General features: G+C 50.3%; 5 protein-coding genes; 1 reads left to right on the top strand and 4 right to left on the bottom strand.

Moving 5' to 3' along the window:
• Window positions 1-5,281: 5,281 nt before the first annotated feature.
• On the bottom strand, window positions 5,282-7,144 carry FFUJ_07958 (uncharacterized protein; the record flags this gene model as incomplete). XM_023578269.1 has 3 exons in its annotated part: window positions 5,282-6,105; window positions 6,174-6,842; window positions 6,994-7,144. The coding sequence occupies 3 exons, from the start codon at window positions 7,142-7,144 to the stop codon at window positions 5,282-5,284; spliced, it is 1,644 nt and encodes a 547-aa protein (XP_023431104.1).
• Window positions 7,145-12,798: 5,654 nt separating this feature from the next.
• Window positions 12,799-14,343, bottom strand: FFUJ_07957 (probable RIB2-DRAP deaminase; the record flags this gene model as incomplete). Its single annotated transcript, XM_023578268.1, has 1 exon — window positions 12,799-14,343. The coding sequence occupies one exon, from the start codon at window positions 14,341-14,343 to the stop codon at window positions 12,799-12,801; it is 1,545 nt and encodes a 514-aa protein (XP_023431103.1).
• Window positions 14,344-15,704: 1,361 nt separating this feature from the next.
• On the top strand, window positions 15,705-16,460 carry FFUJ_07956 (related to thioesterase; the record flags this gene model as incomplete). XM_023578267.1 has 3 exons in its annotated part: window positions 15,705-15,787; window positions 15,984-16,034; window positions 16,103-16,460. 3 exons carry the CDS (start codon window positions 15,705-15,707, stop codon window positions 16,458-16,460), a joined length of 492 nt encoding a protein of 163 aa, XP_023431102.1.
• Window positions 16,461-16,766: 306 nt separating this feature from the next.
• Window positions 16,767-17,735, bottom strand: FFUJ_07955 (related to dehydrogenases and related proteins; the record flags this gene model as incomplete). Its single annotated transcript, XM_023578266.1, has 1 exon — window positions 16,767-17,735. The coding sequence occupies one exon, from the start codon at window positions 17,733-17,735 to the stop codon at window positions 16,767-16,769; it is 969 nt and encodes a 322-aa protein (XP_023431101.1).
• A 2,580-nt stretch (window positions 17,736-20,315) lies between these two features.
• FFUJ_07954 (related to 6-hydroxy-D-nicotine oxidase) lies at window positions 20,316-21,774 on the bottom strand (the record flags this gene model as incomplete). XM_023578265.1 has 2 exons in its annotated part: window positions 20,316-21,611; window positions 21,658-21,774. 2 exons carry the CDS (start codon window positions 21,772-21,774, stop codon window positions 20,316-20,318), a joined length of 1,413 nt encoding a protein of 470 aa, XP_023431100.1.
• Between the last annotated feature and the right edge of the window lie 136 nt (window positions 21,775-21,910).

The raw sequence follows: 21,910 nt of genomic DNA, 5'->3' as shown, positions 1-21,910 counted from the left end.
AAATAAGACGAAAGTCAAAATGGTGTACGGAAACAAGATGAGGGCAAATGGAAGCTTCTGTACGTTCCGTCCAGCCTTGCCGCGCACGCGTATCACCACGTCCACATGGCTTGCCGCTGTGCAAGCAACAACCGTCAAACTCTGTCGGTCTAGCTCGCGAAATGCCCCGTATCTTTTGGCAGATGAGATGGAGACACGGAGGATTTTTGACACACGAGTATCGAGTACTTGAGATACTTTGTCCTTGACCCCCTTTTTTACATTCGAGCGACCCCATTGCATCGCATGGTTGGCGCCTCGCCACGTGCCTGGTAGCAGTGAGGGCGTGCATCAAAGATTTCAGATGCTGCAAGAACAAACTCTATTGTCTTCTGCACTTGGTTCGAGAAGAACCTTGCTGTTAGCCACACTCAGCCACAGCAAGTACATATTTCATGATGAGGGTTTGATAAAACATCGAAGTTTTTACGTATGAGATATTAACAGAGAATGCAACACCTCCTCGGGCCTCTTGAACGAAAGCGGTGGATTCTCCTTTCATTGAGTAATGAGTACTCCTTACGGCAGTCGGTCTCTTTTCCTGCAGCCATCATGTCTGTGCAACGCAGGGGGCATTCTTCAGACTCTGCTTGTGTCTCCTGTCACCTCAGGCCCTATCCATGCTTGCCTCGTGGTTTTTAGGTACAGAGATGGAGCTAACTGATCTGGTCTCTTGGTTCTTCTTAGGAAGGGAGATGGGAAGTTGGGAGATCCACCTGCGTCCAACCTCATCTCTCCTCGCAAATCGTGCCGCTACTCAACTAATCCCTGGCTTTAGGCCTAATTGAAGATCATGGGCTCTATGGATATCCGGCTCATACGTCTTGGCGCAACTATTCACACGGTTGTTTCTTTTTCTAACTGCACATCACTTCACCGTCTAGCAATTTTAAGCAGCCGCGCATGAGTTATATGCCGCGACGTTATTTGCTGATGGATTGAATGAGATATTCTAGCGCCCCTACTAGCGTCATGATCTCCCAAATCCCTGTCAACAAATCCATGCAAGCCACGTCCCCTCAGTGTGAACGGGGGTCCATGGCGAACGACCCAGGGGTTGTTGCAAAGCCTGTAATTTGCAGCCAGGATTACCCCAACGGCTCGAGGCGGATCGCCATATTCAATTTCTACACCACGATATTAGTCAAATGACTTTTTTATGATGTGCTGGCAACAGCAGGGCCGTATCTTTGCATATGACAGTGTACAAAAGACAGTACATATAAGAATGGCGATCAAGCAGCGGTATAGGCCCTTTTCCTATCCTCGCATTTGCCAGTTCTCAAGGGGAGAATGTCATCATTGCAGAAGACAACCACAGATAATGCAACTCTATACTTGATCGGGGAACCGTAACAACCCCTGGCGCGGCAAACCCAATCTTGAGCCTTCAACTCAGGCTGCCCCCTAGTAACGAACGAGCCAACAGATTGATATGAGGGTATAATTACGGTGATTAATCTCGACAGACTGTGGTATCTCTCAAGTCAGCCCCAAGAGAATTTGGCTGATGTTAGTCCGTTTTGAGCCATGTGTGTCTGTGTGGTCGCATGGCCGACACGACAGAAACGGTAACAGGACGGAAATCGACGCTGACGAGGACACCATTAGAGAAGAGATGGAGACAACAGGCTGACGCCTTTATTCGGCAGGACTTCTTTCCATCTTCTTTTGACGTAGCATGTCTCACTGTTGGTTACTCCTGCATGAGAGCCCCCATCCTACAGTTCCAAGGCCCCCCCTTGGGAGCGTCGATGATTCCTCGATCATAGCACCACACGTCAACCTCTGACTTCCATGGAATAGAAGCTGCAGCAACCTTCTAGCGCAAACTCTATGACCATACAGAACCCCTTGATTCTGCAACTCTAGGGTCCTCGATAAATTCAGCCTGTCATATACCGTTATTTGTCTAACAGTTCTCCACACCTCGGACCGCTTCGCCCTCTTCAGTTAGACGTATTTTCTCCAACTCAACGCAACTATCTTCATCTTTCAGTCACGAAGAAACGGCTTTGCAGCAGATGAAGTTGGAAGCAGGACAGTACGTACAGGACTTTGAAGCGCTTTGGGGGACTGTAGCCTCTTCACCCTCCCTCCCGAATGGTGGCTCTGCATCCACACAACACGTGCCGATGCCATTCTCGCCTGCAGATTGGCCTTGCATTGGCTTCGATCACCCTTCTGAGCAGTCTTCCAGGCCCCTTCTAGGTTTTCTAGCCCTGGAGCTGATTTGCTCCCATATTGCGGTGTACAGGATAGCACAGCACAACGTATTGTACATTGTGCATCTCACACATCTGGGCGTCTTCACCGCAAACTGGGCGTCAGACGTCAGATGCAGGTCATTGTTGTACATACAGGATCTTGCGGCCTTAACGACATCGGGGTCTGAATTGCGACGGAAAATTGAAACAAAACAATTAAATGCCCGCGCTTTGCGTGAAGAATGGCTCAGACTCAAGCAGGCCAAGCCACCTACGCAATGAAGCCCTGAGTTGCTGTTGTCAGTGTCTCACGGGACTGTTGCTTCGTTGCACCGCTAGGTTGGGAAATGCCTGTGCGTCCCTTCTGCTGGCGAAGTGCATACTCGGAAGGGAAAAGTCACGATTCTACGTACAGTACAGTATGATAAAAATACAGTTCAGAAGAGGAGGATAGGTAATAGCCAACCGAAAATTGGGGGATGTTTAGTGGCCGATCTTCAGTGTCACCAGTTTCACTCCCAACGTCAGCGCAGGCCTTACCTTGAGGCTTCAGGTGAAAGTCAGATGCAGATGCGGAGGGAACTTTTTAGTGCCACCCATGCCCATTGTTTCCCGCGGGAACAACCCGGTCGGGTCGGTATCTTTTGGGTTTGTCTATTACTGCAAGGTACTTTTCTTTACTTTGAGCCAAGCAATTGCGTGACGAGGCCTCTGTTTCGCCCTCTCCGACCAGCCGTCGTCTTCTTCCGATGGTCGGTGGTACAAACCGCCGTTGACGAATTGAGGCTCGAGCCGCAATGCTGTACAATCGCTTCTTTGCTTTTGCGTGTTGCTAATCGAGAAAAACGTCCGACTCGACGGGATCACGGAAACAAATAGAGTTTCCGCGAAACATAACGTTTGAGGCTGTTTTACGCCCTTATTTCACGGAATCTAGACGGAACTTCCGCGAAGAATGTCCATTACGTAGCTCCGGAGGGCTGAGACTCTGTCTCTCTCTCTCTCTCTCTCGCTGTGTGTGTGTGTGTGTGTGTGTGTGCGTGTGCGACTGCCTCTCAGCCTGTGTCTGCCTGTCTCAGTGTCTCTCTCTCATTGAGTGTGTCGGTGTCGGTGTCGCACCGATAGACAATATGGAAATCACCGTTTTGGGCATACAAGACCGTGACGCCACCCCGGCTCTTGAGAAGAGAGACAAGAGAAACGGCACAGCACAGCACAGGATGGAACATTTACTGTACCTCGGAGCTCAGTTCGTTCAAGCCTAACCTGAGACTAAACTTTGTGCTTGCTCCCTCGGGATCGCAAAAGTCCATGTTTAGAATACGCATGTGGCCGTATGAGATTGTGTCAAGCTGTCATTGCGAGACAAGGGCCATATGGTATGGATGGGCCACGTGCGTGTCCATGCAGTTTCGCCACGATCTTTTACAAGATTGGAAAAACTTGTACTTGAGAACGTGGGAGGCAAAAGCAGGTATCTCAAGTCACTGTACTTGGTATTGTTGCGGCTCAATGTTGCGAATTTTCCCTGCTCGAGATCTCCCGCAACCGCAAGGGGCTCGAGCAGTGACATGTGCGATGCAACGCAACTGAGAAATGATATAGTTGTAGCCAAGGTGGACAACTGACGTCTTTGGGCAGAACAAAAGTAAGCTACCCGGTGAGTATTTCTTACTTAGCATCGGTATCAGGTATATCTGCTCCAAAACTCCAAGGTGCGATACCAACTAACACTAACAGCACAGCACAGCAGCATGCATGCCTGTCGTCGCTGGAGCAGCTTTTACCCCTTGGTGCATAGGGGGATAATCAACTAGACCATTAGCAGTATAAGCGCTGGACCGATACATATCAGATATCCTCTCCCTGGTCTATGGGTTTAACCGTACACTGTAAGTGGGGGACCCTCAGACTGCCCAATGCTCGACACTCCCCCTCCCTCTTTGGGACTCTGAGCCATGTGCGTGACGGGAACATGGCGGTGGAGATGCATTGTCGATGTAACTCTCCTACGTATGTAGAAGACGCTTACCAGTAAAGAAAAGAGAAGGATAATTTTAACAACAACAACACTACATACATACATACACACAGCAGCACAGCAACGTACACACCCTTGTAGATATGGGAATATGCCATCAATTACAGGTCGAAATTGGACAAGGGTCCATGCAGGGTTTTGGAATGTCATCGACCATGTAAGTGTATGGGGTAAAATGAAACCAGAGGATTTTCATCATCGGACCCGCCTGCTAGTCGAAAGATAGATGCTCATAGTAGAAGTTGCAATCACGATCCATGAGACGAAGAATTGAGGCCAGAGTGTGAAGATTCCAACGTGTGTATCTTGATTCGTAAAAAATGTACCTAGTAAGAACATGGGTAATACCATCTTACACCCAGTAATGTATGTCAAAAACACCTCTAAAAACAAGAACCCCATATCGCCAATGGTGAATTTCCTTAGATTTGTCCCAATGCCTGTTTGTGTGTGTGTGTGTGTGTGTGTGTTCCAAATTGCACGCCTCCGTCCCGTTCCTTTCATGTTCAAGTATACATGTCTAATAACAGTATTGGTTTTCCCATAATGTAATGTTAACAGTACAGTAAGAAGTATAGTATGGCCGTTAGAGATCTTGTGGGGTACTTTGATTCCTCCTCTAAAAGTTTCCTGTCATGTTATGTCATGATTTGTGTTTTTGTGTTTTTTTTTTTTTTTTGTTGAGAAGATGATGACGATGTAGTAGTGGTAGTTGATAGATAGATAGGGATGTAGGTATGTATGTGGATGTGTGGGATGGGGCATGATCGACGTAGGTTGGAGTAGGATAGAGACTTGCCGCGGCGGATGATCCCAGCACACGGTAAGTTCTTGGATCGATGTTCTGTGGTGCCGTGTTAACCACGATGTCATGACATGCCTTGCAGCATGTGATTTATGATACAGGAGTCGAATCATGTGAAGTAAAGGTGAGGTAAGGTGAAGAGTCATGTCAGAGTCAAAAGGTGTGGTCGATCCCCATCAGACAGACTTTCTACTCCAGAGCCACTAGCCCGCAAAGCTCAGGGTATCTTTGGGCAAAGGTCTCAGCCAGACGCCAGTTGGAACCGTTCATGGCATGGGCCATGAGGGCATCCGTGAGCCCAACGTGGCCCGTCTGCGGATCTGTGACTAGGCCGTCTAGCGGCTGATAAGGCCAATTGACAAGGCGCAGCGCGTCGAAGTAGACCCTTTGAAACTCGTCTGTAGCGTAGAGATCCTGCCGCTCGATGGCGGCCTCGCGCAGACTGCCCCAGAGGAGCAGATCGAGCCATTGAGGGTGCGGAGTTGTCAGCTGGCGCTCTCGCGGCACGTAGTCTTCGCATAGTCGCGCGCGTCTCTCTGGAGTAGGCTGCGCAAGCCAACAGATCATGGTTTGCAGAGGCGCAAAGATGGCGATGCGCTCAGTCAGTCGTGCCATTCCTGCTGTGTCGATGAGGCTGCGGATGAGGTCGGTGATGGGATGAGGTGAGCAGGCGATCTGACCATGGCCATCATGGCCGCGAAACAGTGAGCGCACGTCTATCTGGGGAGGACCCAGAGTGTGAGCTAGAGACTCTGTGGTGATCATGCGACGGCAGTCCTGGAGGAAGCCGACTAAGAGCTCATCGAAGCGACAGGCCGGCGGAGTGGTGAGAACGGGCCCAGATCCCGGCCAGGATGAGCCCGGTTGAGTTTGGCCCTTCAATGGACCGAGGACTGAGCCTGGGGGTAGTAGACGGGATACATGTTCCAGGCGGGCTGCTGCTGTTGAGCCATGTAAGTATGGGACACGGGATGAAGCGAGGGGTTGCTGAGGCGGAATCCGGCGTCTAGACACTGAGTGTGATTAGTCTCCTGTCCTGAGAGCGAGAGCGAGATTGCTGGGTGCTGCTGGATGACCGTACCGTGAGAGTCAACATCTTCATACTCCATCTTGATCACGTCCTTGTGAGCGTGGCCCACGCTGATGCTGGAGGAGCTTGTGTTGTTTGAGGGCATCAGCGAGGTAGGCACGCTTGTGGGAATGTAGCCGGCGCTGTAGTCGTCGGCAGATGAGGAAGGGCTTGAGACGTTGGAGGGGACGGGGCAGGGGACTGTGCTGGCCCATGACTCGCAGTTGTTAGGGAGGGGGACATATTGCTGTCCATAGTCGGGGATGGGGCTGTAGTCGCCAGAAGGGAAGGGGGAGCCGCGAGGACTAGGGATGGCACCGCTGCCTGTGCTGAGGTTATCATCGTATACTGAGGGGCTTGTCAGAATGCTGTTGTGCGGTGACGAGGACGTCGGGATGGAGACTGAGAGAGCCGTACCAGGTGCAGAGTAAGGCGACGAGGTCATTGAGACGCCCATGTTCTCCTTGAGTCGCATAAGCTCCTCCTCGAGCGCCTGGTTCCGTCGCAGAAGCTCCTGGACTGTCTGATCACGGCTTTGCTTGCTCTTGAGGTCCTCCAGCTCGCGCTCCAGGCGGTCAATGTGCTCCTTGGTTCGCGCCCGGATAGCTCTTTGAGCCTCTCGGTCGTTGGCTCTCTTGCGCGCGAGTTGTGAAGGTGTGAGGGTAGAGACGCTTCGTGTGCCTGTTGTTGTTGCGTGTCAGTCAGTGTTGATCATGGGTATTTGTATGAATCGAATTGACTTTGCTGTCTGGGCGCGATGTATGCAAGTGTATGTGTGTTTTTTTTTTTGCTTTTTCTGTCCCGCGTGGCTGGTTAGGTTTTGTTTACTTACCCTTTCGCTTAGAGCTCTTTGCGGGCTCGGCTGATGATGAGCGGACCATGTTGTCGGTGTTGTTGTTTTGTGAGGAGTAGGTGATTGTTTGAGAGTCGGGTGAAGAAGAGTAAGGCATAGACGACGGCGACGAGGTGGGCGATGCGATCATGTCAAGTCAAGTCAAGTCAAGTCGAGGTGAGTTGACAAGATAGAGTGTGTATGTGGATGTGAAGTGGGTATATATATATAGAAGGCCAAGACTTGTATGTGACGGATATGTTATACAAGTATGAAGGATGAAACTCCAAGTCAAGGTGAGGAAAGGAAGGGTCCCTGGATGGTGTATATATGTAAGTGAGGTGAGGTGTGGTGAAAGTTAGGATGAGAGGAGATGGTAGCAATGTAGTAGGTAGATGCTGTTGAAGTCTGTGGAGTCCTTGTAGTCTTAAGTCAAGGTCAAGGTCAAGGTCGTGCAAGTAAGTGTTCGCATGGAGATCGGCCCAGCTATTCGTACTACTGTACTAGATTTGATCGACGAGGGGACAAGGGGTGTTGCTTATAACCATTTTCCCTATAGCGTCTCTGGCGTAGAACAACGAACGAAACCATCCTCTTTTTTCTTTTTTTCGCCTTGGAGAAGGTGTATCTCCAACGGAGGAGGCGTGCTCCAACGTATACGTACAGTATGTACTGTCGTGACGGACCCTTCAGGCATGGCTAGGCACACCCCCTAGAGTGGGAGGCCATCATGCTCCCTGTTGGTATTAGTGTTAGCGTTGGTCTGTCCGGCTCATGGGCCATGGGTGAGCAATGGAAATGGAACAGCAACAACAAGGCTGGTAGGGCGTGGGTCCTTCTGGTACGTGCTGGAGATAGATGGAGCTGGTCCTGTTGCTGGTGCTGGTACTGGCCCTGGTGCGCGGTCCGGTGCGCCACGCTTCTTGTTAGGTTGGCTGAGTTTGAATGAGAGTGTACTTTGAGCTTGTACTGAGGACATCGAATGTGTACATCCTCCTTCGAGAGACTCTTCTTCGTCTTCTTCAGTCTGGGGTGGCTTATCCCTGCTTCTCGAGCGTTTCTTGCTTCCAGATTATCTCCTTCGGCCAACCCCATTCTTCTTCAATGTACGTCGTCGATAGGTTGACTTTCAGAATAGCATTTGCAAGAATGTCCAGTTTTTCATATCCACAAACCAGACATGACCGTAGACATTCAATGGCATGCTCTCGTCTGGCCTGACCTGGCCTGACCTTGATTTGACGCAATAACCAATTCCTCCTCCTCCTGCTCCTCCTCCCCCCCTCTCAATTGTCTTCAATGAATTCTTCAATGAATGGATAATAACACCACAACACACTACCGCAAGTAAACTCGGCGGGTCCCCATCTTCCTCGTGGTCGTGGTTCCAAGATTAATTGACGCTCCACTGCAAGCTCTCGGACCCTTTCTCTTGCGCTGAGCTGAACAGAGCTTCGCTCGAGGGCCGCTTCTACCGTCAAGTTAATTCGTGTCTCGCCTCTATTGTCTGCAACAGGAAGAGCCCCCGTTTTGTCCTGAACCATCAATCGTTATCGATGTGGGCTCTGCGGCTGACTGTAAGGCAAGTATCGTAATATGCTCCTCGCTTGACAGCACGTTAGCAGTTAGAGTCGCCGTTCCCTTGGACGGTTAGCTTTTTGGCTCCGATGCATCGAAACATTTCAACGCATGTCTTTTTGCATTTCATTTGGCACGTCAGAAGTATTCCAGTTCGCCGCGGCTTTCGATTCTACAGTACCATCTCCGATAGCCATGCCCATGGTACAGATGAGCCAGAGGATTAATGAATCCAATCATCTGTCTTGCTATGCAGTAAAATGTCACTGCAATTAGCGGTGGAGTCATTCGGCGGGCGTATTGCTCCCAACCATGCCTTGCTTCGAGGCGTTGTGCTGTGCTCTGCTATGCCATCCTCGATTAATCATGGAATATCGATGGCCATGTCTATTGTGTGTGCCTCAGTATCTCCCATCCTGATAAAACAAGGGTGTACTTTGTTGTCTCAGAGCCTATATGCCCGGGGTGCCCTTAGATGATTGGGCCCTGAAGGAAGTCTACTGTTGGCCATGACCTTGAACTTGAACTTGAACCTGAACATAGAGCAAGGTACTGTAACTCGTGATGTAGTGCACTGTAGCGTAGCGTGGCCCCCAGGGAAGCTCCCCCAGAAGCGTGGAAAATGGACAAGTCCCAGGGCACCAAGATGACACTCTGCAGCACTGAATCGAGAGCCCATCCCTACCGCGCTCCCCCCACTACCCACTATGCACTGTCGTAGCCTATGACCCCTGCAGGATTAGACTTTCATCCCTCTAACCTAGCCGATTTCCGGCGTAGTCGGAGTCGGGGTCAGGGTGTGAGGGGACCCAGTCGGTCGCCAGTGACGGCTCCCTAGTTAGCGCGCTTCGCGGTTCTAACCTCTCTAAGGACTCTGGGACTCTTCCACAGTTGATCCAAGGATCGTAGTGTAGTGGTGGAGCACGTGGAACCAGGGGGGCCATCAGTAAGTGAGTGTATGTACTGTAAGCCAAAGTAAACCACCACCAGACGCTCGTCCTTGACTTTAGTACAGTATCAGAAGTCGGACAAAACGTGGGAGCGTTACCATGGAGTGGAAACGGCACAAGCCATGCCTATCGTGAGTCGTATCACTGATCCTCCCTTTCATGCTGACTCTACTGTACTCGATGGCGTCGATCCAAACCCGCCCCCATATGGCATCATCACGGCCGCTCGTTTGATCTGTGAGTACAGTACCGTCGACCATCTTGCGGTCAAGTCCAAAGCCAAGAACCAATCCCCAGATCAGGTGCCGGGGCACATGGCAATGGAGATGGAGCCACGCTGCGGTCCTCTGTATGTATCAATGATATCTCTTCTGCAGTCTTCGGATTCCCCGCCAACATTTAATAAGAAACCATACAGAAATCCACCCCATGCAGATCCCCCGTGTAAGTACACCTCGGGGGGCAAGAAAACACCGGACCTTGATATGAGGTGTCAAAATAAACTCACCAAAAGGTATCCTAAAGGCATCCTAAACTTGTACCAAGTTACTTAAGTGTTTTGTCATTTGGGATTAAGGTCCTGAGTTTTCTTTCCTCCCCTAGGTACAGTACAGTACAGGAAATACTTGGCTGCAGCGCACGGAGCCAGCATTCAGTGCCCAGCGGACAAGATGCCCCCTTTGAGGAGTTGTCGGCCCTCAAAGTGCAAAAGCCATTTCCACTACATGCATCCAATCTGTCACTCTTCAGCGTGGCAATTCGTAAAGCACTGATAGACTCGGACAAATGGGCTGCACATTTCGCAGTCGCCGTAGGAAAAAGCAAGACAACCTAATAAACCACGGTCGCAATTCGGGGCTGAAAGTCTATGCTGCGGCGCAGCCAGGAGTAACTCCCCCAGGAGGAATAGCAGCACAGGGCGGTTTTAATGATGTGGCCCCCTAAAACTCAAGGCCGTGGTGAGCCGCTGCTGACAGCTCATCTGTGCTGCTTTGAGTTTTTGGGGCTTGCAGGTGAGCTCCCTCTTTGAGACTTTGGAAGGAAAAAAAGAATCTTCTCTGCCAGGTTCCCCGAGCATGGTCCCGCGGGACCTAGACAGAGACAGACCGACAGACAACATCCTGCATGGCGTCATTCTTTGGTGTGAGGCACCTCGAACGTAAGCTTGCTGAGAATTTTGTTTGTTCGTTTGTACTGTATTGCGTGTGTCGAAGGTCCTTCAAACTCACGGTTGCTTCACCAAGTTCCGTTGTATTCTATTCTTGACAATGATGACCCAACGTGTCTCGGCAGTTGAAAAGCTGAGCTGATCTTGATCCGCGTCCGTCAGCTGAAATCGTCAGCAATCCATAATTCTCAACCGTTTTCAGCATCTCTCTCCAACGCCGCGTTGCATCAATGACGTCTCACTTAAAGGGTTCCTTGCTCCCATCCCAGCAGGGCCTCCCCCCGACTAGAGCCATCTTTCTCCCGCCGCCAAACACAAATCTTGCTTTTCGATCTTGCTCAGCGTTGCATTCAAGATGAGAAAAACTCTGATCGTGAGGTTCATCCCGCGCAACTCGAGCGGCATGGACCTTTGACAGTTTGACTAAACTTTAGCAGCGCGAATTGATTGCCATTCCCAACTGTGACCAAGAACCAAGACCCGGGGACTTGGTAACTGCTGCTGGCAAGGGTGAAGAGAACCGAACCCGTGGAGAAGGAATGGGTAACGCAGAAAAAAGCAAGCAATTCCCAATCATGAACTTGTCTTCTTTACCCCAGAAAATAGGGAAAAAAGAGAAACTGCCGCAAATGGTCACCCGCAGCGCAGGCTTCGATCATGGCTTGCTTGCGTGCTATGATCCATATCTCGCCAGCCACAATTCCGTTGCTGTGCTAGAGGATGGACCCCTTGCCAGCGATGATTAAACCCATGCATGCTTCGTGGAGCTCACGATGTGATACGGAGTACATACATAATGATGTGATTCGACTTGACTGGGGCTTTTTTGTTTTAGCCAGTCCAGTGGGTAAAGCAATTGAATGAACTTCATCAAAACCCTGTCAGGGGCCTTGTCTCGTCTTGATATTCTCGTGATGGATAAGGTCGCCAGCAGTTGTCTGGTGAGGCTTCAATCCGTATAATTGCACGTAATCAATGCTCGACCCAAGATCCCCGTGAGGATCTACAATGGCCCCATGACTCTCTACCCCATATATCGAACACCAGGCCCATGATGCCTAGTCGGAGTTCTGTTTCTCCATCTATTGGCATCTATCAACCCAGTGAACTCTCTGGCTCCGGACCCGGAGCGCGTCGAGCAATCTTAGACCTGTCTCATCATCGACCCTATCTCGAGCTACTTCGCAAGTCTCGTAGCCAAGGCGGTCATTACGGACTTTGTCGGTTGGCATAGCTCTTGGCAAGGGCATTGCGTTCAACTCTGGGGTCCATCTTTCTAGGGTCCTTCGTATGTTCTGATCTTGTGTGTTCACTGTGGAATGCGTTGAGAGCTTGAGCTTTGAGTGCCCCATATTGGCTGATTGCTGCCCCATTAGAGACTTACGGTACTTCGCTTAGATTGACCCAATCCTCCGAGAACCATTGGCCTTGATTCCTCCCGGTTCCGCTCCAGAGAACTGGGTTCCGAGGGTGAGGGATGAGTTTAGTCTGTCAGTGGCTTCCGTGCTGGTTGCTTTATGTTGCGCCTCTGGCGTCGACGAAGCCTATAGTAAGTGCCCGTTGTTAGCCACCGTGAACCACTGAATTGTCTTAAACTTTGGGCTTATCTGTTGTAAATCCGCGCTCCCGGGTGAAGGGTATCCCGAGAGCCATAGCTAAGACAGATATTGGTCGCATGCCTCGCATCACAACAACACAAACCCTAGGCTTGCAATTTTGAAGAATGTTCAAGGGTTTCGAAGCCAAGCCCTATCTTGGCTCAGCCTCCAGTGTATACGGGCTAGGAACCTCATGCATAAGCTAAATAGTCATAGTCTGCCTGTATTACTGACGGGGATAGGCCGACCCTGGTCACGAATAGTAGATCCACAGGATGATGACCCGGATATCGGATCCTCACCCTGGCGCCGGGGGATCAAGCTGGTCCTGTCTGATAGGTTCGGCGGCTTTGCAGCTCTCATCCGAGATGTGCTATGGTTCAGCTGCTCATGTGTATCTACGAGTTGCCATCTCGTTCTATTTGGTGGCGTTGTCCACGCGATGGTCGTAATATGTATGTAGTGTAGGCATCTAAAGTTGCTTGGTGCTTGTTGTACGGAATGGCAGTTATCATGATATCTCAGGGTTCTCGTCCTTAACCGCCTCCACCAACTCCTCCATCCCACCCACCGATGTTGGGCCACTCATTCCCTTCGGTGGAAGAGCCCATCGAGGCAACGGGCTAACATATGACCAGGCACCGCCTGCATCTTCATACCGAAGACTGTGGAGCCACAGCGATAGCTCATGTTCACCAGGGTCTGAGTATAGAGGTGTCTCGCAAATGTCGCAGAGCTCGCCCGTAAGCTTCTCGGCCCTCTTCTCTTCATATCTATCCACCATGGCATCGTAGTAAGCAACAGCTTCCGCCACTTCGTCTTTGCCCATCCGAGACAGCCGGCTGACAATGTCTTCGTCTGTGTTCTGAGTCGCATCGGCGTCGTTTTGTCCCAGATCAACGCCCCAGACCCGCCGGTTAGCATAGATAGGATCATTTTGAATAGGATGGCCGAGATGTTGAAGGTGAACCCGCAACTGATGAGTGCGACCGGTAACAGGGAGACATCGAACAATGGAATACCCCTTCTTGTTTACCCAAGGGCGAAGCTTCTCCTCTTGAACCTGTTCAGGAGTTTTAGGGCGCTCGTTTACGTCGTTCTCTCCCTCGGCAGGATAGTAAGCCAACTTCTTAAACACAGTTCGGGCTGTCTTGCCATTCGCGCGCACCCTGTTAAGGCCAAGCTTGGGAGATATTTGTAGAATGGGCTGGTCGCAAACGACCTCTCCATCAGGGAACTCGCCCATCACTCGAGCGATGTATTCTTTTCTTACTGTGCGGTCCTTGATCTTGATACCCAATGCTTCTGCAGCCGGTGGGTTCTTTGCAATGAACATGATACCACTTGTGAGACGGTCCAGGCGGTTGCAAAGGTATGGCAAGAATGCTGGGCCACGGTCTGATTTCATAATCTCAACAACCGAGTTGAAGTTGTACCTGCCGGCAGGATGCACAGGAACTCCCGCAGGCTTGTTGATAACGATCATATCTTCATCCTCGTGGATGATCTGCACAGGGTCTTCTGTTACTGGAGGTTCATGACGGTGCAGAGTGTGAGAAATGAGGTCGCCATTTCGAAGAATATAATCGGGGCCGACTCGCCGACCGTTAACAAAAATAGTTCCCCGTATCATCGACTGCCGATAGTACTCTAGCGGTCGGTCCCTGAATTCAGATTCATAGATCTCAAGGAGGGGCCTGTTCCGCCATCTTTCTTTGCAATGTGTGTTGTAAGTATAATGGTATGGAACTACCCGACGCAATCCATCTCCCTCAAAGTGATACGGCCGAGGCCAGGGGTCCCCAACTGGTGTAATGAGGGGCTCGTCTGACTCCGAGACCTTTGGCGGATCTTGCTTCTTCTTTTGCTTTGGACGTCTTTGATTTTGTTGTTTTTTGTTGTTGGTGGCGGTTTGTGGTGGATCGGAGCTTGGTTGGTTCGGGACAGGGCTTGGTGTAAGACCCTTGTCACTCTGAATATCAAGATCCTGGAAAGAATTCGCAAAGATATTGTCTTCGGAAGACGAAGCCTCGAGCTTCGGTGACGACGTAGCCATTGCAAAGGGGCGCCTTTCACGAGGGGGTAGCGAGGATGCTCTGACTGTGGCCCTGGACAGGGACCTAGATGTTCGTAATGCGGAGGAGTGCGGGCCGAGGCGAAGAGCAGCAGCCCTCATTCCTCAGTAGCAGTCGAGGAGTACAAGCAGCGCTTTTTGCGGCGCTTTTTCAAACTTGTGTGCGGTAGGCAACGGTATGCATGAAAGAGAAGGGCGTTTTTTCGGCAAAGGGCTGAAAGAATGTGTAGTGACAAATTATCACTGAAGTCTACGTTGTATGCGTGGGCCCGGGGATTGGCGAGACTCCCTTGGCAAACATTGTCTTTGAAATTCTGATGATATCTTTTTCTGTGGGTTGAGGTAACGGCAGAAATGAGCGGTGACATACGGCAGGAATGGACCCCTCGCCTGTTCTAGGTAATTAATCCCCGGGCGGTCTGAGCCTTTTTGGATGAGTCGACTCCTCTCCAGGGCAAAGGCAAAGCCGTGATTTGCCCGTGTTGGCAGATGGTTTCAAGATTCCCCCGCCAAAAGCCCAAAAGGTCAATCTAGAGTCCACTGACGAACAGGGCTTGGGGGGCACTGGCCTGCAGGCGTCCAGCCCAGTCCAGGCCAGGCCTCCCCGTCACCCACTGTCTCTCGGGTGCTCTAGGGGATTTGAGTGCCCGGCCTTAGCTGCCACGACCGCAGAATCTAGGTCAACCGTCCACTAAAGTCAGCCCCGCGCGCGGACAAACCGCCGCTGTTGAAGACGGGAATGCCTCATCAATTCCCGGGGCTGGGAACAAACAATTCAGACAGCGCATCCAAGAAAGAGTTGGATCGAACCTCGGCTTTTCCATTTTGAGATTAGGCAACCCAGAACCTCGGAAACACATCCAAGAGTGAATACCCCAGGAATTCACTGTTTCTCGGATCTCATCTTATTCCATTTCATTTCAATCCATTTCAATTCTGCCTCATCGTGAGATTGAGATTTTGCCCTTGGCTCCCGATTCTCAAACATTGGGGCTGTTTCCTCATCGAAAACATAAACACCATCGAGGAGACATAAGGGGTCCAGACTACAAAGCTACCCCATAACTATTTCACATATCGCGCAACTGTCGAAGGATCATATCATCAGTCTCAGTCCCTTTAGTCTAGACTCATTGACCTCGGTCGCATTTCTTGCTTGATTTGTTTTATTTTCTTGGCAATTCGCCCAATAGACTTCACGTCTCTCGACCCACGCAGACCGGCGCTACCGGTTGTTTACTACAGCAAAACAAGTCCTTCGTAAAGTGAAAAGGGCATAAGCAAAAAGCCACGGTCGAGAACGCTACGGATCCATTAACTACCCCAGAGAATCGAACCGCGGAATGGGTAACAAGGCTTCACCAGCGGAGCTAAAGACCCGCAAGAGAGAAGACTATCGTTTCTTCCTCGACTACCGCACGCGATGGTGAGTTTGCGCCTCATTGATGCTTTAACTTAGTAGCTAAAGCCGTATCCTTTGCTCCGGATTATTACCATTGCTCATCCTTTAACCCTACCTTGTCTTTGCGATTTGCGGAATGCGTCTACTGTCACAGTGACATTTCTCACGTGTAAAAGGGATATGATTTATCGCTCCGATAGACTGACTCCCTTGTTAACAGGAACGACAATGATATGTATGACCACATGAACAATTCCGTTTACAACTTTTTGTAAGTGTGATCAAAAGCGACGATCTCTCTAAGATCTCGAGATCCAGCGAGTAACCCTCAATTCTCAGATTCGACTCTATCATCAACGCATACCTCATTGAGAATTGTGGTCTCCATCCTCCTACAGCACCACAGTTTGGCATGTGCGTGCACACCCACACAAACTATTTCTCGTCTATCGCGTACCCTGCCGTCGCGGAGCTTGCCCTACGTGTCAACAAGCTAGGTAAATCTAGCGTCACCTATGAGACTGCGCTCTTTGAGAAGGGCAAGGAAGAGGTGAAGGCGGTAGGGGAGTTTATACAGGTGTATGTTGATCGTGAGACGAATAGACCGCTAAAGGACGGTATGGCTTCAACGCTTCGTGAGAAACTGCAGGAGCTGGTTGTTAGTGACGATGCAATTAAAGGAAAGGCTAAGCTTTAAGGATATATGTAAGCATATAAATGGCCTACATGGGCCACTATAATAAAGAATTAATGCTTTAGTGCTACTCACCTACCAGCCAGTATTGCAGACCAGGATCATCAGGGCCAAGAGGCTCAGTACTGCGAATTTAGAAAGTCACAAACTTGGCTTGCATCCAGTAAGGTGCATTTGCATTATTCGGTTAATGTTTCGTTTATATTACTGTTAGCTGCTGTATCTGATGCCTGTTCATATTCCTGGCGCAATATTACTACTATTCATTGGCTTACACACCGGCCTATTGCTTGCACCAAAATCTCACCTTCACAACTGACACTCATACTTCTTAGCCTGCCCTCCATTAAGGCCACTCTCAAACATCAACTCCAAAAACTCGAGATCCGCCAACGCCTCCTCAACGCTCTGCCTTTTATCCGGCTTTCCCTCAGCCAACGCCTTCGCCCACGCCTCAACCTCCTCCGTCACACCGCTGGTCCTCTCAAACTCTTTCACAGCAGGCTCACCATCCCACGGCTTAACGGTTACCTTATCTCCGTCGACCACCACGGAGCCCTTCTCGTAGCCGAATTGGAATACTGAGGTGCTCATCTTGGAGCCGCAGGACTGCTGGTACGTGCCACTTACACCGCCCTTGAGTCGGATCACTGCGTTCACGGTGTCGATTGGTGCCAGGTGAGGTTGTGTCTGAGTCGTGAAGGCTGTCACATCGACTGCTGGATCTGTGAGGAGCTGTCGTGTCGCTGCAGAGAAGTGCACTCCGCCGTCGAGCAGGAAACCACCCTGAAACTCGGGCTTTGCGCGCCAAGCGGTGCCGTACCATTGAGAATCCTCGCTCATGTAGAAGAACACACGTACACTGAAGTGCTGCAGCTTTCCGAGCTTGGAGGCCTCTGCAGCGGCATAGTCGAACGATGGCTTGTAGCGAAAGTTCTCTGCAATCGAGAAGGTAGCTTTGCCTCCTAGACCACGGTAGTACTCGATCAACTTCTTGCCATCAGCTACGGTGGGAGCAAGCGGCTTCTCGGCAAGGACATGCTTGCCAGCAGCGAGAGCAGCTCTGATGTGCTCGGGCTGGCTCGGGATGGGCAACGCGATGATAACAGCTTCAATGTCCTCGCGAGCAAGAAGGTCGTCAAACGACCTGCCGGATCCCGAATCGGCCGAGTACAAGTCCGGGTCTTGGCCGGAGCGGGTGTTCAGGGCAGCCGTCTCCTTGGCCGACTTGAGAGAACGGGAGTAGATGGCCTTGAGGGCGAGGTTATCTGCCTTCATGATAGCAGGCTGCAGGGCCTCTGTTCAGCATCCTGCATACGTAATTGGGCGGGCGGTTGTATTGGGGGTTTCGCACCATGTGTGCCTGTTTAGCGAACAGGCCTCCGCCGATCAATGCTACGCCGATGGGAGCCATTGTTGATACTGTACTGTAAGTAGAGCTATTTTGAGGTTGTTGTTTGTTATCTCTGGGGGTAATGAGTTGCTATCATATGTCGGCAGTTCTCTTGAGAGGATAGAGAGAACAAGAGTTATGATGTCTTGAAGGGCGGGGTTTCCCCTCCATCATGGAACCCCCACTGTCAATTCCACCTTGTTCTGTCCCGTCTACGTAGAAATTTGTCAATCATGTTGGCCAAGGTGCATATTCAGTTTAGCATAACCATATGTACAATTCTCTCTCTATGTACGTGATGTCGTTGAAATCTCTTCAACTCTATCATATTGTCATGATGATATACAAGTGAGGTTACCATCTCCCTTGTCCTTCAGAACCTAGAAAATGCCCTGTGCTTCTTGAAACCGTTACTAGTCCAAACCACCACGGAAATAACTCACCCACCAAAAATGCATGCATCATGGTAACATGGATCGCATCTCTCACCGCCGCTACAGACCCCTGACGTCACTGAATATAAATATTCCGTCGGACACTTTCGGTATACTGTAACCTACTGTATGGGATGTAACTCCACCCCCGACTCTTGTCCGCCAAGTCTGAGTGAGTTGAATTGACCGCCGCTGCCAAGCCAACATGCATAGAAGGGGAAAAGACGCATGAGAGAAGCTGAAAATCCAACCCTGCTATAACTGCCCAAAGCAGCTCAGGTGTGGCAGGGCGTGTGCATGCATCGGCCGCATCTGCAATCTCCTCTGTTGTATGTGCTGGGCTGTCAGTACATACGTACATACATAATTATTGGCTCCAACTGCCATGAAACACAATAAAACAAGAACAAGATAAAGAAGAGGACCCTGCTCAACTACCGCGATGCACTTGTACTGATCGGGTATGCATAAGCATCGCAACCGTTGGCCTCTTCTGTGCCGCGGATCTCACTCCGCAGAGCCTATGTGGCTGTCAGCTAACTAATCGACTACAACCGTAACATGCAACTATATCCGCTACACTACACTATTACACTACACTACCTTGCCAGGCAACCAGGCTTACCTTACAGACTGCAGCTACCTACTAGGTATCCAGGTAGGCTAGCTACAGCCTCCTTACACCTACAGGCAGGACCTGTGCGTGATGGATGCGATGTGATGCGATGCAGTCAGTGCATTAACTTCGACTTATCTGTAGCATGTTGCTTCGTACCTGTTCATCACTTTGCTTTTTCCTTCTAGGGCTCGGTATACGGTGAGCCTCATCATCCCATCTCCCTACACCTTGATCAATAACTCAAACCTTCAAGTATGCACTCACTCCCATGACATGACACCACTTGTAAGACAAGGAATTCCGCTTTACGCATTCTCAACATCGCGATACCGTTACATTCAACCTCCACCAAATCCCCTGTAGATCCCTCTGCATTGCTCAACGAACCCCCACAAAACACCAGCCCTTGGGCATTTTCCATCGCCTAGAGCGTCTCTTGTTCCAAGCCAAGCTCACAGACAATGACATATCGTAAACTTGTGCGGCATCTTCCGTACGTTTTGTCGCGCCATAACATATGTATGTCGCTCACCAGTGCCATTGACCTAACTAACTAAACCTTGAAACCCTCCTATCTCCGGGACTCGGGCCCAGGAACGCACTCGCTAGCGTCACTGGCATCATCTACGTGCCCACGGTACGGTGCTAGAACTGGCGTGTCGTCTCCCGTTTCTCGATGGTCGCCAAGCAAAGTCCCCTCCATCATCACCAACGTGACCGAGTGATTCTTGAAATTCCAAGTCGTAGCCGAAACTCAATTGTAATCCAACCCCTTCAGGTTTGCTTCACTTCACTTCGCTTATGTTGGTTATTGGTTGGTGCGCTTCAGGCGTGAGACTTTCGGACTCTATCAAGCTGCCGCCCGGTGCAGGGCGTTCGGTTGGTTCCAACCAAGGTTCTATTCCGCAGCGCAATAAGTGAGTCGTCCATAGTTGAAACAGCTGATGTGGAAGGCAATTGCCTCCATTCTCTCTCGGCAGCGTCCCGTCAGCTTCATCATCTCTTGTCTTACAACCGAACTACTCATCTTCCGAGAGATGCGTGGAGAGGCCTAGGGTAAGCTTTCTGGAGAAGGACATGTTCAACCATGGCACCAGCTTGGTGTGTGCAATTGAATGAAGCAACATGATAATGAAATCAGGCCAGGTCAGATATAATATCAGTGCTATCGTTCACGTACGGACAGCTATAGGTGTCGTGCGGCTCTGTCAATAACGACAACGAATGGCCTAAACGATAGCTTTTGAAAATTACGACACATGTACACAACCTCGTAAACAGAGATTAGCTCCTCTAGGGATTGCAATGCAGTTTATCTTCCAGCTTATGTGAATAAATCTCAAGCTCAAATTGTTAGAAGGTAATTGAATTTCGTCAATCATGATGTCTCGAATGGCTTCCCTGCAATCTCATTACGCCGTCCCAGCACCATCTTCAGCAATACCATGCCACTTGTTAAACACATTATTCGGATCACACTTCCTCTTCAACTCCCTCAACCTAGGCAGATTCACCCCCCAAGCATCTTTGGGCGATATACTATCAGCCTCGATATTGATATAAACCCCCACCGGCCCCTTGCTCCAGTGTCCACCCGCCGTAGCTGAATACCCATTCGTCTTTCGGATCCTCTTACACAGGCTCCTATTGAACTGCCGTATCTCTGAATCGTAGTCTGGGTTCACCCATGCAAATGAAGTCATGGCGTCGTAGTAATCGCCTCGATTGGCGTAGGCTGTTGCATCTTGGGGGACTTCTCGAATCTTGTCTGTTGGGAAGAACTCAATAGCCAAGACAGATTTGCCCATTCCGTCGCGCGATTCGCAGAATTTCCAGAAGTTTTCTGCTGTTTGTAGCATTGGCTCGATAACAAGGGGCATTGTGATGTTGCCTGAGCCCATGAGTCGTCGAATGCCATGGTCCATGACGGAGTTGAGGAGCGTGTTCGTCTTCGCCGTCGTCATCATCTCCGTATTATTAGCTATTGCCTCTATCTCGAGGAGACCAGAGAAGTATCGCTTCGCATAAACTTCTGAGCCGTGAAATAGAGGAATAGCGGACACGACACGGGTTGCCTCATCAGGCCCAAAGCCAATGCCCAATGCGAAGCAATGCCCCTCTGGGTTCGGTCTTCCATACAACACATTCGCAAAGCGAAGCAAATCAGGTAGCTTATCAGCCGAGTACGCCAAAGTTCCACTCCAGACTTTGTCTTGTCGGTGAGCTCGAGATACGAAACGCGTTACGACTCCAAACTGTGCACCAGCGCCTCGAATAGCCCAGAACAGATCCCGATTCGTGTCTTCAGACGCTTCGACGATCTTCCCATCTGCAAGAACAACTTCCGCCTTCAACAGGTTGTCGATGGTAAGACCGTGTCTAGGTGTGAGAAAACCATGGCCTCCCCCGAGTGTAAGTCCTCCAACCCCTGTGTGATTGACGACACCTCCAACTGTCGCCAAACCATGTCGCTCAAGGGCTGTATCAACATCTTTCCATAGACAGCCCCCTTCGAACTCGACGGTCATAGCTTCTGCGTTAACTTTGACCTTTCGCATCTTTCTTAAGTCAATGATCATACCCTTGGATGATGAGGCACCGCTGGATGAGTGGCCACCACCGCATACAGTCATTGGTATTTGATTCGAAACTGCAAATGTGACTGCAGTGGACACCTCTTGCGAGTTAATCGGTAAGACGATAGCTGCCTACGTCATGTGAGTATCGTGAGGGAAGTCGATGCGTTTGACATACTGCTCTCTTCACGCAAGCCGCGCTCCATCGTTGCAGCCCTTCCTCATAGCCCTCATCTCCAGGCAAGAGAACACTACCGTGCGATGTATCGTCTCTAAGCGGTGTGAAGTCGTACATGGTACCGCGTAACAACCAGATTCAGTGCCGTGCAACTTTGTGGACTGCCCTCTTTAAGTAGTAAGAAACGGCATGAGAGGGAATAGCAACCTGTACATAATTCGAGGAGAAAGCGAGTATTTGACAATTTTTTATT

The sequence above is a fragment of the Fusarium fujikuroi genome, chromosome FFUJ_chr05 (genome assembly GCF_900079805.1).
Source record: "Fusarium fujikuroi IMI 58289 draft genome, chromosome FFUJ_chr05".
Taxonomy (NCBI): domain Eukaryota; kingdom Fungi; phylum Ascomycota; class Sordariomycetes; order Hypocreales; family Nectriaceae; genus Fusarium; species Fusarium fujikuroi.
This window is presented reverse-complemented; position numbering and strand designations above follow the sequence as displayed.